This window comes from Tympanuchus pallidicinctus, unplaced genomic scaffold, assembly GCF_026119805.1.
Source record: "Tympanuchus pallidicinctus isolate F22 unplaced genomic scaffold, pur_lepc_1.0 scaffold28, whole genome shotgun sequence".
NCBI classification, from domain to species: domain Eukaryota; kingdom Metazoa; phylum Chordata; class Aves; order Galliformes; family Phasianidae; genus Tympanuchus; species Tympanuchus pallidicinctus.
Genome location: NW_026294745.1, coordinates 6,055,140 through 6,074,657, shown reverse-complemented (window position 1 = coordinate 6,074,657; position 19,518 = coordinate 6,055,140). Strand labels below are relative to the sequence as shown.

Below are 19,518 nucleotides of genomic sequence, written 5' to 3'. Positions count from 1 at the left end.
ATTTATGTAGCTGCAGTTGGAGTGTTACCTGGATGTAGACAAGGCTCAGTCATTTGTACTCTGGCCCAATATGTCCAGGTGCCAGGAAAATGGTCTGCTTGGAAGCACCTCCATGCTGAAATTCAAAGGTTAATTTTTACAGAGCTGCAGGTAGTCTTGGATCAATTTGCTTCCCCCTCAGTGTCCAATGTAGCTGAAATGTGAATACTGTATACAGTCACCTGCGTAGCATAGAGATTAGAAGGTAACACGAAACAGCATCTTAATATCTTAACTAAGGATATCTTTTTTAAAAAAAGAGCTCCAGATCTTTGAGTGCAGAACAGCACGCTGTAGGCTGTAACCAGAGTGACTCAGCTCCGTTAATGTGGTCATTATAGTTTCCATCTGCTTAAAAATACATATTGTAAAATACCCACATCTGTTTTACACCTCAAATTTCTTTTGTGCCTCAATGATTAGTGTCTAAAGTATGTTTTTAAAGATAAGCCCTACTCATTTTTCTATCATGAATGTCTTTGGAAGGTAAATACCTTTTTTTACTAGAATTACAGTAGTATAGACTGAGTTTAAAAATTGTCTTAGGTAGATTTAACTGTTGGAACAGCACAGCACGTACTGCAGTTACTGACGTTCAGTCAGAGAACGGAACATTGACCCCACCTAATTCTTACTGCACTGCGTGCAGCCTATGCACTTTTTGGGAAGCCAGCAGTACTTTTCATTACTGAACTCTTCGTTGTTTTGGTGGCAGCGACTGTTTGCCCTGTCGAGGGAAGGGAGAGCTGCAGTTTGCTCCATTAGCAGCGTCTCAAAGCATCAGCTGTTGCATTTTTGCTGGAATTCAGTTTTATGACTATGAAAACAGCTGCACAGCGGAAGCTGACGTAGCAGTTGTCTGACTTTCAAACCACTGTGTTTTAATTCTTCCTGACTGACTTTCTGACTCTCACACAGCGGGGTACGCAAAGCTGAGACACGTCCCGTGCTGTGGGGATTGTCCGAACGGAGCAGGAGGCTCCGGCCCCCTGCAGCACGGCCTTCCACAGCCCGCCCCGGAGCCCCTCAGCGCAGCTCGGCAGAGCCTGCGCCGCTTCCCGCCCCGGTCGCACGAAGCACTGACGGCCGCGCGGCTGCGGACAAAGGAACCAGGCCGGGCCCCTCTCCCGTCACGGCCGGCCGCGCCCTCCCGCCGCCTCGGTCCCGCCTCCTGCCCCCTTTCATTGGTCGGGCTTCGTAAGGGCGTGCGCTTCTTGCGTCGTTATTGGTCGAACTATTTAACGTGCTCGAGAATCTGTCAATGGTAACCAAGATTTCAAATTCGAGACGCATGAGACGGGAGACGCCATTGGCTAGCGGAGGGGAGAGTCCCGCCCTCGCGGAGCCGCTCGGAGCAGGAATTTAAAGATGGCGGCCGAGGCGATAGTGGCTCGGAGCAGGGGGCGGCTTTCATGAGGCGGCCGAGCTCGCCCTCCCACCACCTCCTCGCGGAGGAGAAACCGGGGCGCCGGGGATGGCCCAGGTGGGTGCCGGCCTCGTGGGGCAGAGGGAGGCCGTGCGAGAGCGGGCCCAGCCGCCTGGAGGGCTGTAACAGTTCGGTCCCCGCAGGCCGCGGGGCGGCCCCGGCCCGCCGTCCGTTCGGGCGGGCACCGCTGTCAGGCGCCCCGCAGCCGCGCGTTGGTGTTTGTTGCCTTCTCCCCCCTCCTCCCTCCGCTCGCTTCGCTGCGGGCGGCGCTCAGAACAGCAGGAGGGACGGGAGCGCCGCGTTCTCGTTGGGGCCGGAGGGGCCTCGGCTGCGGCCTCGAGCGCTGAGCGCTGCCGCTCCCGGGCCGCACGGCCCTTTGCAGCACGTGCTGCGCGTCCGGCCGCCCCGGGGGGCTGTGAGGCGGCGAGGATAGGGCGGTGCGGCCTGCCGAGCTGCACCGCGCGGCTCCGCGCGTTCCCGCCGCTCGTGCTCTCCGCGGCGAAGCGCCGTGAGGGCTTTCTCTGAATTTCCTCATTCGGTCTCTGGAAGGTTTAGGCTCGAAAACTTCTAAACTTTCTTCTTCCCTCCTGAGAAAGCAGCCTTTCCGTTTTGCACCTCGTTTTTCTTTAAGCTTCGCGTTCGTTTCTGCAGCGTTCAGCTGATTGGGATGGGCCCCTCATTATCCCTCCTAAAGCAGGCTGAGCGCATCTCGTCCCTTCAGTGCCCTCCGTGCCGTGCGGGCGGCGCAGTCTGGTCTTTGACTTTTCCTTTATGAGCGGGGCTCTTCTTCCTTCTGTTTAGATGATTAAACATAACTGTTCCCGTTTCTAATTGCGGCTGAAAGGTTAGTACCCTTCTTCTTCTGAGCGGTGTCTCCTGATTGTTGCCAGGATGCTATTTTTAAGAGGGCGAGAAGAGAAATTAGTTCCTAATTGTGCTGTTTTCCTTTACAAGTAGGAAGCCTCTGGGAATGCGGTTGAAGAATATTTTTTTCTTCCTTCTGAGGCCCTAAATTGCAGATTTAAGAACAAATGAACTTACCTTCCATGTTGCACCATTAATTGCAGCCATCTAAACTCTGCCTGAAAACTGGGCAAGCTCTCAAAGTACACTCGTTCTGTTGTTTTCTGATGGCACTTTTCCCAATTTATGTAATTCTGCTAGCTCTGAAATGGGATGGCGCTACAGAGGTTCTTCATTCTTATCTGGATTTTGTACTGGCAGTAACTGTTGGGCCCCTGAGTGACTTTTCTTGCACTGCTTTGATGACTCGTGCAAAATGGCTGGTGGTTTTGGTTGTTTTTTTTTTTCAGAATATTTCTGTGCTAAAGTTGGCAGTGTGGAAGGAAGTATGTATGTAGTAGTAGTCCACTGAATATCCTTCTGCAGAGATTTCCTATGCAGATTTAATGAAAATAATCCACTTCCCTGGTTTTGTTTTCTTTTGGCAGTTCATAATTAATGATTCAATGTCATTTTACTGTACGTATCAGAAAGATACAGGTGTAGATAATAGAAAGGGTCTGAGGTTGACCAAGATAGTAGGTTTTCAAGTGGTTGTTGCCTTGTGAGGAGGGAGGCTGTGTGTTTCAGAAGCAAATAAGCAGCCACTCTACCTTTTGGGGCGTCTACAAGATATGAAGGAAGCAGTTTCTGATGATGAAACCAATTTCTTTATCAAACGATTTTTGGAAGATAGAATCTGTGATATGCTGTTCCTTGTTCCCAGGAGCAGCTGCAGGTATCCACGTGTTCTTTGTTGAACTTGTTTGTGAGTCTCCATATGTGCTGTTGTGGGAGTTTGCTGGTTACACATTCTAACATTCTAGTTTTCTCTTAGAAAAGAGGTGCTGTTTCCTCTGTGTTTCTTTCATGATCTTGCTGTGCTGATTGAGAAGAAGGGCATTATTTGGCTTTGTTTTGTTTTTCTTTCTGTCTCCAAATAACATCTGTAACACAACCAAGCCAAGAGGAAGTTCTCCAGCTCTGCTTTACAGTTTGCTACATAATTTCCACCACGTATCCATCTCTTGGGGGTTACTTTTACAGTGAAACCTTTTCAGATGATCCAGTAGAACAAGAGTAAGCTTAAGTGAAAAATGCAATGTTTCCATTTGTTGGTGATCTGCAAAACATCATTTAAAATTCTTATTTTCTGCAGTTCACCCAGAGTTTGTTCGCTGTTCTGCACTGCCTGTTGCAGCTCTCCATAACGCTCCTAATATCTTTAAGAGGGCCATGTGGGATCTGTTGGTGTATTTCTATGGAGTCTTGGTGAATAAAAAGTCTTTTAGGGCACGTTGGTTAAGCATGGCCATAGGTGGGCTAGCTTGTGTTGTTTCTAGTGCCCTGTAACCTAATATGCTAAGTCTGTTTTCATGGCTTTTTGGTTGTCTTGTCTAAGCTCCACGTGGCTGTTTTTAACCTATAGACTCATACGTCCTATTTTGTATTGCTCCTTTCTCTCTTTCATCAAAATCTTTTTTTTTCTTTTTTTTTTTTTTCCTCCAGCCTCTAACATAAAGGGCACATTGTAAATATCAGTTTGCAGCAGAGCAGATGGGAATTGGACTTCTCTTCTGCCTCTTCCTGTTTTGGAGGGGCTTTCTTTTGTAGCAAATTCTATTGTAGCCCTCTGTAACAGTAGATTTGCTGGACTCTGTTACATTATCCTGGGGATGGGGCAGGTTTGTGGCCAGGAATACAAAAGCAAGTTTAAACCAGCCTTGGTTTGGTGCTTCCTTTGGCTGCAGTATGTGTACGGGCTGGCAGTGATTTGGTAATGCTACTCATTACTTCAGGGCCAGCAAGAAGGAAAAGACAGTAAGCGTTTCCTTGTTAATAGTGCTTGAATGTAATAACAAGACACCTTTTCTGCAGAGAGCACAGGGGTAGTATCAGAGGACTGCCAGAGCTAGCTAGGTAGGTAAAGATTATTTCCTTGTGTTTCCACATTTGCACTGAGTTTTTAGCAAGTTAGGTTTCCTGTTAACACTTCAGTGCAACGTAGACATATCTGTAAGTTTCAAAAGGACACGCATTTCCAAGAACCATAGATGTTGAAAGCATGCCAGTATTGCATGTCTGCTGTGTGGGTAAGTATTGCTCGAATGCCAGGTTATTTTAAGCAATGGAAGAGGGCCCCTAAATACCTACACTTAATATCCTGGTAGCTAAACAAGCAGGATAGTTAATTAATTAAGCAGGTAAACTGCGTTAGCAAGTTCTTGCACCTCAACTTACAGACCAAGAAGTTGTAACAGCCTGATCTCAGCCTCATTCAGAACAGTACTGAGATAATCTGTGTTTGGTTGGATTTTGTTTTTTGTGGGTTTTTTTGTTTGTTTGTTTGTTTTTGCTGCAAAATGTAATTCTTTTTTCTACTTGGAACGTTTTACAGGAAGGAATGACTTATTTTTCTTTTTGCCTGGGATACCGCTTTCCATTTTTCTTCTGTGACATGTGTTTTTTTTTCTTGTAGATTGAAAGAAGAAAAGGAGACCTGCTTGTCCAGTGAAGATGCAGTCTTAGTCCTCAGCTATTTAAGCTGAATGCATTGTGATTTCCAATAATTGAGACAGTGATTCTGAAAGCTGTCTACATTAATGAAAAGAACAATGTAGTCAGCTTAACTGAATCATCAGTGTTGCATATTGAATAGGACATGATAACCCAACCCTGATGGACTTACGCACGTTAGCAATATAGATCTAAACATTTATCGAAGGCATTGTGTTTTTTTAAAACAGTAGTTTTACAGTTTAAAAGATGGAGAAATACGAAAATGTGCCACCCCTCCCTAAAGAACCTGCAAGAGACATGAATGTGGAGAATCACACTTGTCCCCCACCTCTGCCGCCTAACGAACAGCCTCCACCACCTCCCCTGCAAACGTCCAGTGACGCAGAGGTAATGGACGTTGGCTCTGGTGGTGATGGACAGTCAGATACCCCTGCTGGGGACACGCACAGTATCTGCAGAACACAGCTTCTCACAAAGGGATCTGCCTGCTACAAAAGTCGTCTTATAATAGACCCTAACAGTAGTGACCAAAGCCCGAGAACTGCTCGTCACGCACCTTCAGTTCGAAAGTTCACCCCAGATCTTAAGTTACTGAAAGATGTAAAGATCAGCGTTAGCTTCACAGAAAGCTGCAAAAGCAAAGATAGGAAAGTTCTGTACACTGGAATTGAGCAGGATTATAAGGCAGATACAGATTTTGGTATTAATAATGTCAATGGGGATTTGCATGTTTGTCCTTTCGGTGGTAGTAATGGTAAAGCTGTAGGTATAGGGGGTGAAAACGATGACAAGAAGGATGATGAGAATGATGTTGATCAGGAAAAGAGAGTGGAATATGCAGTTCTGGATGAGCTTGAAGACTTTACCGACAACTTGATGGAAATAGATGAAGAAGGAGGAGGGTTCACATCTAAAGCAATCGTTCAAAGGGACAAAGTGGATGAAGAAACCATGAATTACTCATATGAGGTAAGTAGATACTGAGATTCTTGGTGGGCTAGAGGATTCCAAGTAGTTGGAAAAAGCTCACAAAGGTGTTTGTTAAAGACAGCCTCTCCTAGAAACATGCAGTGCTGGAGTTAAAAATACAGAATTTTTAAAGGTGGATTTTGGCTGAAAGCTTTCACAATTCTCTTGGTGGATCTTTGGAGTTGTGTGGTATCTTCTATAGCTTAGTTTAAAAATAACATGAAAAAGGCTTCTTACACACTAAAGCTTGCTTCATCGTAAAAAATGCAAACACTCACTTATGAAAACTTTCTTGTTTTTCAGTCATTTTACTGGGATCATTGGACATTTCTAGTTCTTCTCTATGTGGAAGTACTTAGGGACAATGTATGCTTTTTCTTTCCGAGGGGAAAGGGAAGTTAGCAGACCTCAGGAGGGCGGTGTCTGATGACATCTCTTTCAGGATGACTTTGATAATGATGTGGATGCTCTGCTGGAAGAGGGTCTTCGTGCACCCAAAACGAGGAGAGTAGAAAATGAGAAGTATGGGGCTGAAAGTGATCACCAGTCTGATGGAGAAACAAGTGTGCAGCCAATGATGACCAAAATTAAAACTGTTCTTAAAAGTAAGTCAACGTTTGTTTAATATTTATAAAGCTTTGTGTGACGTTGGTGTATTGAATGGAAATCTGTGGAAATCTGAGTTCGGTAGCAATTTTGGTAAGTAGTGAGTGTGGTGCAGTCTTGTTTGGAGGCTTCTTCGTACCAGATGATTTTTTTCATACTGCTGAACATGAAAGGCGATGTTTGGGCGTGCTTGTTGTCTTCATCTGTTGTTTGTGATGAAAATGTGTTTTGGTGCATGGATATGTGGAAAATGAGAAAGACTTTCACCTCAGTAGTAGGTAAGTGAACAAGGATCTGGCTTTTCTGATACTGTGAAGGAGTTGAAGGCTGGTTGTAGAATTCTTCCTACTGCCATTAACTCACTTCTTTTGTTGAAATGTACAAGTGCAGTCTTAATGCTTGCAATACCAGGCAAGCTATTGCTAAAGCCCATGACTTGCATTTATCAAGGTGTTCATAGTGTGTTACCAGCAAGTAGAAATAAAGAGTTGAGAATGCCACCCAGTCCACAAGAACATAACTGCAAGCAGTTTGTATCAGAATCAAGCCTTAAACCTGTTCTAGAAGAGCAAAGCTGTCGAACGCTGTGCTCTGAAGTAAGAAACCAAGCACTTCTTCCCTCCGAAGCTTTACATCAGCACAGGTGTCACAGCTAAAGGGAGTCTGTTTTGTTCATTTCTGATGTAGAAAGCAGTGACACTGTTCTCCAGTGTCTAAAGTAGAAATAAGTAAAACCATATATTGTCTTGAATGTGAGTGCAAGCGTTTTACTGCAGTGTTATTCCTTTGTGCTGTGTATGTCCCAATACTGGCTTACTACATGAGTAATTTCACTCATGTCTTGTGGAAGCAGCAGCATTTTTCATGGCTAAGATATTTAAGTAGAAGGCCTTGTAGACTTGATTTTGGTTTGTATTGTACTCCTATTGAAAAATATAACGAAAGGTTTTATTTCAAACTGCTTCCTTAAGTCTGATAGACTTTCAATCAGAGAAAAAGCTGCATGGAAATAGAGCAGTGAGAGACTGAAATCACAAGAAATCTTACCCAGTTGCACAAACCAAGGGATCAGTGGCCACCTATCCCTTGTTTGAGTGCCTGAGAAAGGTAGAAGACAACACTGCAGAAGACTGGATACAAACAGTGCTTGGTGATTCGCAGTTTGGGAGCAGGCCACAATTCAGAGTCTATTGAACAATGAACTACTCCAGGTCTAAAGCTGTTCTTTGCTTTAAAGGTCGTGGCCGCCCTCCTACGGAGCCGTTACCAGATGGATGGATCATGACATTCCATAACTCAGGCATTCCTGTATATCTGCACAGGGAATCTAGAGTTGTTACCTGGTCTAGACCTTATTTCTTGGGAACAGGAAGCATAAGGGTAAATACTGTCAATTATTTCTGTACTGATATTTAAAAATAAGATTTATTCCTTTAAACGGTTGAATATTTTTTCTTCTTGAGCAGGACTGTTACAGTACTTGAGAAATAAACTACTCTATTTCTGAAGTATGATGCAACTTTTCTTATGCTTTGTTTTTCAGTTGTTGATAATGAGTTTGGTCAGTTAAAGCAAAAGAGGTGGTCTTGTTTTGTGCCTTCTTTTTCTAGAATATGACTGCAAAACATTAACTTTATTCCACCATGAAATACATTCAGATTGTTTATCTGTAGCCATAAACTAGTCTGAGATGTGTTTCATGGTCCACTTACAGAAATAGATCTGTGACATTCATAAACCAAAGGAATAGGTAGAGACTGAGTTTGATATTGTGGATTTAAACCCCAAGAAGGCTCAAGGGATTTTATGAAAGCATGTAATGTTTGCTTGAAATCAGCCAGAATGTAGTTTGGACTTAAAATGGGAAACACCTTGTGAAGGTTACTGTCAGTATTAACGTAGTGCCAGGATGCCATACTAATGAACGTGCGAAGGTTTGAATGGGATCAGATTGCTAACCAAAGAGCAACCTGAGATTAGACTGAATAACTCTAGCTTCCATCTTGACTACATCTGGTGAGTTTTGGATTTGCTTTTGGTTACCTCGACGTACTGAAACTGTATTATTTTATATTTGCAGAAACATGATCCTCCCCTTAGTAGCATTCCCTGCTTGCATTATAAAAAAATGAAGGAAAATGAGGAAAGGGAACAAAATAATGACATAACCCCAAATGGGGAAGTATCACCCATAAAGCACTTAGATAAGTCTTCAGAACTGGACTGCCAAACAGAAGAACCAGATTCCACTGCTGCTGATTCTGGGCCTTTAGATGAAAAAGACACCTCAGGGGGAGATGCAGCACAAGGAGCCTTAGGACAAGTTAAGGCCAAAGTTGAAGTATGTAAAGATGAATCTGTAGGTAGGTATGGGAACTGGGACTCTCTTTCTTGGCTGGCGTTGGGTTAATGGTATTTGGCACGTTTTTCTGTTATTCCTGGCGTGGCAGTTGAGTCAAACCCTGCCTGAGATCATCTGGTAAGTTGTCTTTCTGCGCTGTTTTTTCTTGGGCAGAGATCTGAAAAAAATAGGACCAGTTTTAAAAAGGAATTTTGATTGTAACAGGAAGGGAAACATACACTAGGAATTCTGCTGCACATCTGAGAGATGATATGCAAACTTTACACACAAAAATGTGGAAGATTGGGGGTTTTTCATCCACTAAAGTTGTGTATCAATCTGAGACTCGGTTCTATCAATCTCTGTTGTCACTGCTATGTATTTTTTGTGCATCTTTGTGCATTGGTGGTTTTTTTGCATATAGTCAGCTGTAGTAACCTGCTTGCTTCTTAGATCTGGAAGATTTTAGACGCTACCTTGAGAAGCGTTTTGACTTTGAACAAGTTACTGTAAAAAAATTCAGAACCTGGGCTGAGAGACGGCAATTCAATCGTGAGATGAAGCGGAAGCAGGCAGAATCTGAGCGGCCTATTCTGCCTGCCAATCAGAAACTCATCACCTTGTCTGTGCAAGATGCACCTACAAAGAAAGGTTAGTTCATGTACTGAGAGATTAAATGTCTGGTGTGGAAGTTCCAAGCTTCTTTAGGGGGAAAAAAGAAAAAGAATCCGCTTGTTCCTTGTTGCAGAATTGTATGTTCCTGAACTCACCATACAATACAGTAAAGGGAAAAATGCTGTCTAACAAGAACTTTTGTTTAGGGCTTTAGTCCTGGTAGCTGGATCCACCATCGCCCACTTGTTACTGTTGGTGTTTATGGAAAACCCTCCAGCCCATCTCTGGTTGCTCCTGCCTTCTTAGTTTTACACCAGTTCATACCTGTCCCAAATTAGGGACTGGTTACAAATGCCAGATTGATCCAGATTAAAACCTGTAAGTTAAAATACAGTTTTAAACCACTTACATGGAAACAGGAAAGAACTCTGTGCGGTTACGTATCCTTTGCTAAGGAGTAGATTTTTGTCTGATGAGAAGCTGGGGGAATCTTCTCTCACCTGTGTTGGCTGTGTGGCTGTGTTTAACTGCAGTCCAGCACTCAAAAGGCCCATACTGGTGGTTTTTATTCTTGTTTTGTTGGCTGTCATGTCTGTGGGCGCTTTTTCTTCGCAGAATTAAAACTGATAAATTGACCATTTCCTCCTATCTGAGCGGAGCAGGAGAATTTCAAACTGTGGTTGTTTGTGAATTGCTTCTGTGGGTTTTTGCTTTGTTTCAAAGCATATTTTTTTAACTATTCCGTCCATACTTTATAGTTTACCCTTGCATTATAAAACCGGCTTCTTTCTATGCCTGTTAGTGAGAGTTGGACATAAGCTGGTTAGGAGGAGCTGTAACAGGCTGCTGCAGAAGTACCTAGAAGATGATCTAGTGGAGTTATTTTTCTGAAGTGTCGAGTGAGGGATCAGGTGTAAAACTGAAGTGTTTGCCAGTTGAAATTAATGATGAGCTAAAAGGTGGGAGCTCTTGCTTCTATTCTTGAAACACATAAATGAGATGAGTGGAACGTGATGTGCGTTATTTGTTGCAGGTAGTCTTAAAACACCTTGCATATAATTTGAGCAGCAATTCTCCCTTGCAGTTTGCCATTTAATGCTTTGTTTCTCATAGCAGTTTTTTCCTTAAGACCAAAACTAGCTGTCGTTTTCCTTTCCCTCTCTTTTTTTGTAGAATTTGTCATTAATCCCAATGGGAAATCTGAAGTTTGCATACTGCATGAATATATGCAACGAGTCCTAAAGGTTCGCCCTGTTTACAATTTCTTTGAATGTGGTAAGTCTGTCATGGTTTCAAACTGAGCACAGTGCTGTTGTGAAGAGCTTCTCTCATAGTGAAATAAAACCAAACAATGGACGTTTTTCCTAGAGGATGTCTGGAGAGTCTGCTGTGAGCCACATTCTAGCTAGGAAATGTTTTCCACGCATCTCAAACAAGGACCTGTTTAAAATAACAGGTGTATTTTTTTTCCAAGCAAAAACCAATACTAAGTGAAAATGCATGGAAGTAACTTAATTGTATTTAAAAGGGTACATCATGGAAATATACTGGTTGTGAACAACTAATATTTGCTTAATTTTTGTGTGAGTAATGTCCTGAAAATCTGATTGAAGACAAACGATGGAATTTAGTTGTAGGCACTTGATTAGGAGGCATTTAAGAATGAGAGGTTTCTGCAGAGATGTTTGTACTCTCTTAAAGCTGCAGTATTTTTGTGGGATTGTTCTGCTCTGGTTTACGTAGTGCGTGTTCCTTGTGGGTTTTGCTTTATAGCAACAGAATTTATAGCATTAAGGCACTCGGTTGGCTGGCATTTCTTCATTCTCTGGAAAATGATAGGAGTGTGATACTGTTACTGGTATTTTATGCCCTGCAGGTAGCATCCAAAGAATTAAGTCAGGTGCCTTAGGTCAGTGTGCTGCTATAGTTTCTGGTCTTAGAAATGCATTAGGTAATGTAATCATTAGGTAATGATTTTTTAACATCAGCATATTGAGTTTGCACTGTAGTAGTGATGCAAAAAGCCTTTGGAATTAACATTTGAATTCTGGCAGATCTTAAACCACTTCCTAAAATGGAGAAATTCTTTGTTGGGAAGAATGAAGTGCATGTGGTGGGAAGTGTTTGTTAGTGGAAACCATTAGGATTTCGTGTGCTGGAGTATTCAGTCTCTGAATAGTGTGCAGCATCCATCCCGCTTGAAGTTGAATGAGGAAAACAAACACTGAGAATAGTGATATTTCGTGTATGTGGCTGTTCTACGTGGGGACTCCTGGAAAGCTTTCATTTTCTCCTCTCTGTTTTCAGAGAACCCAAGTGAGCCTTTCGGAGCCTCGGTGATTATTGATGGAGTAACTTACGGGGCAGGAACTGCCAGCAGCAAAAAGCTTGCCAAGAATAAAGCTGGTAACGGTTCTTTCTTTCTTAATGCCAACTGCTGAATTGTTTGTCTGTTTGCATTTCTGTTTTGAAGATGACCATGTTTGCAGTAGGAAGTAGGAATCACTCTGATAATCATTTACAAAACGTGCACCCATGTGGTCTTATTGAAAGTACGACTTCAGAGACTTCCCGAAGTTCCGCAATGTGCTGGGATAGAAAACCATGAAGAAACTCAAAGTTAATTTCTGATTTGTGCTGATAAGCTGTAAGAGCGTCTGTTTCCAGTTATCTCACCAGGTGTACATGCTGCTTTTTTTTGTAATTCAGAATCACAGGATCCTTGAAGTTGGAAGGGACCTTCAGAGGTCTTCTGGTCCAACTCCTCCTCCTGCAGTCCCCTGCTGTATGAACGCCTACCTCGTGAATTTTAGTGCAATTTAAGTCTTAACCTCTCTCTAAAAAGAGCAACAATCAAAACACAACCAAAACAAAACTGAAAAGAGCAAACAACAAAACCTCTAAGCTTCTGGTTGAGCTAGTTCCCTTTCTGGTGATATTGCACTGACCTGTATTGTTACTTACACTGATTTCCAAGTAATGATCTCTGTTACAGATAAAATCAGTCATATTAAAACAGACAGTTAGAACTATGTATATAGTGAATAACTAAAGGGAAATGTCTCGCATGTTAGAACTTCTTCCCATCTCCAGACTGTGATGTGTTCAGCACAGTGCCAGCGTTTGGAGGTGCATCATGTACACGTGGTGTGGGACCTCATGCTTTGGTGAAATTTGTTAATGTGGCTGAAATATAAAAAGCCACCACACAATTGTTTGTGCATGAAAAAAAGGTGTTTTGTGCAGATAACTGAGGCAAATAGTGAGTGCCTTAGAGGTGCAATTGTAAGGTTCTGCTGTAACAGTGAAGGGATGATGTGTATTTCTTGTATTTTAGGTCCTATGGGGTCATAGCTTGATGTGAGAATGAGATTTGTATTTCGTTCTCCTTTTATAAGCTTGTGCAAAAAACAGTTTTTTAGTGCAGTTTAATAGTTGTGGGATGTTTCTTACCAACTTGTGCTTTTTAAGGCAAGCAATCCTATGTTCAAGTGGATATGCTGGTTGCAACAGATGAGTGAGATGCTCGTCTTACCTGTTCAGTTGTTCTTTAGGATGTTTGGTGATCTCCAGGGGAGGTGGGAGGCTTGCTTAAATTGGGTTTCATTCTGCTTCTGTTTATGGTTGTCTTTTAAAATAAAGCTAATCACAACATCAAATCATTTTCTGCAGCTCGAGCTACACTGGAAATCCTTATTCCTGACTTTGTTAAGCAAACCTCTGAAGAGAAGCCCAAAGACAGTGAAGAACTTGAGGTACCAGCTTCTTGCCTGATGGCTGTGATTACTGGAGTCTCAGTTTTTAAATACGTTTTCAGTGTGGAAAAATCCATAGCCTTATTTTCTGAGTTGGGTGGCAATTTTAATGATGTTGATAAAGATGTTTTTGCACTTAAAAATACTTTTTGGTGCAGAGTAACGACGTTTGTTTGATGTTACACAGGAGAGGCGATCGTTTAGAACAGTATTTGAGTTTGATTTGCACAAAAACTTTTATACCTCTTTTCAATTCCTTTGTAGTATTTTAACCATATCAGTATTGAGGACTCACGGGTATATGAACTGACCAGCAAAGCTGGGCTCTTGTCTCCATATCAGATTCTCCATGAGTGCCTTAAAAGGTAAGGCTGCAGCATGAGGACTCTGTTCTGTACACACGTTTGAGGCAGGGCACAGGGTTTGCTTGGATGCTGCTGCCTCGTGTCCCTCAGTAACCTAAGGACACGTGCAGGCTGGCCGAGCTTAGTGCTCTCACTGCCTGCCTGTAAGAGAGCTGGTTGGACTGAACTGTTATCTGTGTCTTTCATGATCTGGTATTTTGTGGGTTTGCTTCTCTGGAGAAAATTCTCAGGTTAGGATATAATCGTGGGACATAGACTTGTTTTTCCTTTTTGTGGGGTTCTCTTCTCATGCAAGTCAAGTCACTGATTTAAACAATAACTCCCTATTAACTAATGTCTTAAAGTTTATTATTGCTGTATCTGAGACCACAGCAATTACTGACAAAGATAACTGTAATTACTTTGTTTATTTGCAATTGTACTTAGCGTATGATGTTGGTTTATTTATTCATTGTGCTCAAGAAACCATGGAATGGGTGACACATCCATAAAATTTGAAGTGATTCCTGGTAAAAATCAGAAGAGTGAATATGTCATGACTTGTGGCAAGCACACAGTGCGAGGCTGGTGTAAGTACAGCACCTAGTGTGACCTCTGATACCTTCCTTTTCTTCCTGTTCTCTATTATCCATTTTGCAGGCATTTGTTCAGTTACCTAACTTGTTCTATTACTATTCTACTCTTTTCTGGTGTCTCAGCTTTGAATAGCACAAGTCAACTTGGTGTTTAACTGTGTAAAGTACCGATATGACACGTTTTCATGGTTCTTTTTACAGGCAAAAATAAAAGAGTGGGGAAACAATTAGCTTCACAGAAAATCCTACAGCTACTGCATCCACATGTGAAAAATTGGGGCTCTCTTTTGCGTATGTATGGTAGAGAGAGTAGCAAGATGGTCAAACAGGTGAAGATGATTTCCTTTAATTGTGATCTATGTTGTGACTGTATTTTTCTATGTTCTGTTGTTGGTTTTTAATTTAATTAGAAAAAAACTGTGGTGGCATCTATCTCAGCATCATCTGTTTGCTCCCTGTCGTGAGCAGGGCAGTGTGCATTTGGTGAGCAGGTCTCAATTCTTCTGAATTGATGAACCTCAAACCTTGCTCCTGCCACAGTGCGATGCTTTCCCTGGCAATCCTGTCAATCTCGTACTGCCAGACAGAAGCTATCTAACCTATGTAATACAAAACTAGCTGATGTAAATCTGTCTTAAGAAAACAGCTGTCAGAGAGAAAATTTCTCATGTGAGTGTGTGTATTTTTAAATCAAAGCAGCTCATCTGTTGTTACTTATGGTCTCGTTGAACAGGAGACCTCTGATAAAAGTGTGATAGAGCTTCAGCAGTATGCCAAAAAGAACAAGCCAAATCTGCACATCCTGAACAAGTTACAGGAAGAAATGAAAAAACTGGCACAAGAAAGAGTGAGTATATGCTCCTGTTTTGGTTCTATTTTGGTTTTGATGTACAAACAAAAATGCCACAGGCCAGGCCTACTAATTGTAACTTTTGTGCTGTCTCCTGCAGTATCTCATAACGAGCTGTTCATTACTTTTTTTTAAATTTAAGTAGGGCTGCTTTTAGAGAGATGTTCACGCTCCATCTTTAATGGATTTATTACTTAGTTTTACTTTGCTAAACGGTGTAACATTAGAACAAACGAACCTTCTGCAGAGAGTGACACAAGTTTGGCTGCAGCTGTGCACAAGTGTTCCCTTAGTGCTGTGTATCCTCCGTGCCCGCGGGGCGGCTTTGTTCCACGCTGTTCTGTGTTTGTGTTGCTCAGGAGGAGACGCGGAAGAAGCCCAAGATGACGATTGTGGAATCGGCCCAGCCGGGCAGCGAGCCGCTGTGCACTGTTGATGTCTGAAGGGAGGATTTCCAAGTAGGGAGCAATAACACAAATGGAGGAGCTAGATTTCCAACGACGATTTGAAATCTGTTTGCTGCAGAATGCGAGATAACTTTTAAAATCCAAGCTGCTTCAGTTATGCATTGTTCTTTTTGCATCATCAGGGCAATATTACTTTTTTTCTTTCTTTTTTTTATACCTCTGAGATACGATACGTAACGTGTCAAGGTTTGATCATAACGATCTCTGCTTGGGCAAGATGCACAGAGGACGGGCATGTTCACACAGGACACGGTCAAGCAAGCACTTTTTCCTTGAAAATCATCCGTGTTGTTTGAAATGGATGTGTTTTAAGGATGAAATTCAGAATATCTATATACAGGTTAAAGCTGATACTATATATATACACACACACATATATATGTATATATAAAAGAAATATATGTATGTGTCTTGTATGAACATGCCTAAAACTGTTTTTGTGTAAAGTCTTGTTGCATTTCAGCACATAATAATATGCACTGATAAGACACTTTGGTGGCAAATACATGAAAATGATGAGCAATGTTCCTAACGCCATAGGATTAGGCCAGTAATGCTGTTTCTTCTGTTTTATTTTGTCTCCTGCCAGGCTTAATTATTCAAGATCACAGTATGCAGACTTTTTTTTTTTTTTTAATACTACTTGAAAAGAACAAGTATACCTGGTAGTGTTAAGAGCAACAGGCTGGATATTCGAAATTGTGTTTTATGTTAATTGAAAACGAGCCAATGTTAGTTTACTGATAGTTGAAAGGGGAAAATGGGGCCCTGCTTATCAGATTAAAGTGAAAACAGGAATTTCAAAGGCTGTTTTCAAAGCTTGGAGCCAAACCTGTAACTGAAGATAGTTGACAGTCTGAAAACATTTTGCCAATGCGGTGTTTAAAGACGTCCCACTCCCTTCTCCCAACAAGAAAGAAGTTTCTCATTTGTTTGGAGTCAGAATACATCTGACCTGACAAATTAAGTCTTAACTTGCAGCTTAAAATCAAAAAGTTTTGAAAACAACAAAGAAAAGAAAGACTAAAGAAAACCCTGAGAAATCTGAACTAACTGCAGCAATTTAGTTTTTTTAAGAAGCTTTGTTTTTACTTGTAATTGCATTTTTAGTGTTTGAGGAGAGAGCGTAACTTCTGCAATGAAAACTAGAATGTAGATTCAAAATATGACGCAGTAATGAGTAGAATGTGAGACCATGACCAGTTGTGTGGAGGGATAGGAAAACCACCAATATGCAACTGCTATGGAGTGCAGCCCTGGTGACCAGGCAGTGCTCCGTGCTGCTGAGGCTCGGTGATGTTTAGCACAGAAGACACAGCTGTGGCTGCAGCGCACGTACTGCTGTGAGGGTTCTTCCTTTGCTGTTATTTACTGGGTGACTGCAGTTCGCCTTCTTTAGAACCATTCCTGTGGGTTCTTTGGACTGCTCCTAAGAATAGGAAAGAAGCAAATGGGGGGCAGGGCCTCGACCACTTTCCCAAGAGCTCTCCTGCTCTCATTTACGTTCCTGCCAGAGTGGAAGGGGTCAGTTTTCTGATGGCTGCAGTTCCTGGTACTTATCTGGACAGCAGGCTGGGGCTTGGGGTGGGGAGGGGCGATGAGGAATGTTTTGGGTCGTTCGGGGGCTTTTTTCCTTTGTTGGATTGTTTAATACCGTGTTGTGTGTAGAATGCTGCAGCATAGTGAACATTGTGCCTAGTGGATTTGAACAATATTGGCATCAGTACTGTCAGACCTCCTTTTAATATCACACCTGTTATTTTGGAATTGCAAGGATTTTAGTTTTTACTGAAGCTGTTGTTCTCATTACGTGGCTTATGATGCCTGAGGTCAAACAGGACCGCAGAGCCTCGCCTGTCTCTGTTCCAGTGCACGCTCAGAGCTCTGCAAATACAGATTTGCTCACTGTTGATGATTCTGTTTAGCTTCTGTTCCACAAGCTGTAAACCTGTGCTAACAGGATACGGGTAGTTGGAAGACCATACAGAAACTAGGATTTAAAGTGGCCTATCTGAAAAAACAAAAACAAAATACTGCCTCTGCTGCTTTTTTTTTTTTATTATTTTTTTTTAGCAGCGTAGCTTTAACCAATCTCCATCTTTCTTTGGAAGGTATGTACTATTGGTGCAGTGCTGACAAGCAGGGATTACTGTTTGTCTCTTGATTTATTTTTTTCATACAGACAGGGCTTATTCTCCTATGCCTCAGTGTGTTACTGCAGTAGGTAGCTGTACTTCAGCTTGTGTGTTTTCAGCAGAATACCTGTATGTGGACAGCACTGTAACAGACAAATCACCCTGGCAGATCCTTTGTTGTTCTGAGATCAGAATGTCAGTGTCTTTGCAGGTCACCTGCAGAATATCCGTAGATGCCTCACGTACAAATTTGATTTTGTTCCTTTTAAGAGGATTGCTGTATTACCTCAGTCTGCCACCATCAGATCACAAGGTGACCGCTGCCCTTAATTAAAACATCCACAGATTTCATTGTGAACCAAAGCCTAGAACGTATATTATGCATTCTAAACAAAAACAAAACAAAAAAGATGGTATTAGACCTTGCTGCAGCCTCTAACTGGAGAGATGTCCAGAAAATAGCGCAATAACTGCTGGAACAAACAACTTAACTGCTGTTAATTGTCATTGTGAAGAATTCTTGTGTTTTAATGTTTACTATTGTTTGGAGCGTAACAGTCTTGCATTTGCACATAAGCACGAGCTGCTTGATAGAGGATAAATCATCGCATTAACTTCAGCTTCTGCATGAACAATTACAGTGTGACTCGAGATGTATCCTAAATTTGTATTGTAACTTGTGTGTTTCCTAGGTAACTGGCTGTAAAGGTTTAGATCTTGATTGTACGAATGCATAAAATCAACTGCTGCTTTTGTCACTGATGTTCGTTCTTTATCCCTTCTGTACACAGAGGAGGATGGGGGTATTTTTATAGGAACGGAGTGTATTTTTAGGAACTGTTCCCTCTGGGAGTTACAGTTTTTGCTCTGCATATTACGTGCTCCTCAACAGCGTGTGGTTTATGGACTGTAAGGGTCAGTGTGCGTTCCGCTCATCACGGTACTGATGGAGAACTGACTGTGACTTGCAGTGACCAGACAGATGCTACCTATTTGAACACCAGTCGTTCAGCTTTTTCTTAAATATTTATTAGAAACAAAACTGACCCAGTAGTTGGGTACTCAGATGTTTGGAGAGACGATTATGCATAAACTTAACTATTGTATGTGAGCTTCCACTTTCCTGCGCTGCTGTTAGGCTTTATACTAATATATTTTTAACATCTAAGTATTTAAAAGCATGATTTATCTTAATAATTCTCTAGACTGTACCTTGGTTCTGGAGTAAAATTCAGGAAGCGGTAGCTGCCTAACTTGCCCCAGGAAGAAAGGCGAAGTGCAAGAAGCCATGCTGTTCTTAACCAAATAAAATGTTCAGTTACAGTATTCTGATGTGTATCTGAGAAGGGAAAGGGGGGAGGGAAAAGAAAATCGTTCTTAATGCCCAAGTAGATAACAAAGGTTGCTGTATGAATTGTAGTGGGTGCAGTTGCTTGATGCCAGTGCTGAATTGGTACAACTATAAAGCCTCATTTTCACTGAGCCTCTGCTTGCTTTTTTCTGCACAATCATATAAGCCTCCGTGTTTGGTCTTTGAGTACTACATGTGTATTTTTCAGACAATTAGTTTTGAGCAATAAAGTTTGATATTATAAAGTGCTGCAGTGTGATCGGTATTGTGGTAATATAAGCATATTCAGGAAAAGGAACGTTGCTTCCTTGCTTCCTCAAGGTATTTTGAAATAGAACCTAGACTCCTCAGTCACTGCTGTTAAGCAGCAAGCGCTCCCTGATGCAGGGCGCAGCCTTTGGCACGGTGGGGGCATCACCATTCCACCCAGCTTCCAGCTGCTCCCACGTCATGCAGAACAACAACTTAATGCTGCGTCTCAACCAGAGGCCACTCTGTATAT

The 19,518-nt window shown here is 42.1% G+C and overlaps 2 protein-coding genes across 2 annotated transcripts in view; both read left to right on the top strand.

Moving 5' to 3' along the window:
- Window positions 1–19,518, top strand: part of RANBP1 (RAN binding protein 1) — a 251,354-nt gene that overhangs the window by 216,142 nt on the left and 15,694 nt on the right. The gene's annotated exons all lie outside the window — the stretch shown is intronic.
- Window positions 1,382–19,261, top strand: DGCR8 (DGCR8 microprocessor complex subunit). The gene is made up of 14 exons (XM_052690962.1): window positions 1,382–1,522; window positions 4,947–5,956; window positions 6,399–6,561; window positions 7,800–7,942; window positions 8,643–8,925; window positions 9,357–9,554; window positions 10,692–10,793; window positions 11,826–11,924; window positions 13,191–13,273; window positions 13,538–13,638; window positions 14,101–14,207; window positions 14,415–14,542; window positions 14,947–15,060; window positions 15,423–19,261. Exons 2-14 carry the CDS (start codon window positions 5,234–5,236, stop codon window positions 15,504–15,506), a joined length of 2,328 nt encoding a protein of 775 aa, XP_052546922.1. The 5' UTR covers window positions 1,382–1,522; window positions 4,947–5,233; the 3' UTR covers window positions 15,507–19,261.

What these genes read in the sequence shown, in the direction of transcription:
- DGCR8 (XM_052690962.1), top strand. Translation starts at nt 5,234, where the DNA reads ATGGAGAAATACGAAAATGTGCCACCCCTCCCTAAAGAACCTGCAAGA. An exon ending in ATGTAAAGATGAATCTGTAG is followed by an intron (nt 8,926 to 9,356) that starts GTAGGTATGGGA and finishes CTTGCTTCTTAG; the next exon opens with ATCTGGAAGATTTTAGACGC. An exon ending in GTAGCAAGATGGTCAAACAG is followed by an intron (nt 14,543 to 14,946) that starts GTGAAGATGATT and finishes CTCGTTGAACAG; the next exon opens with GAGACCTCTGATAAAAGTGT.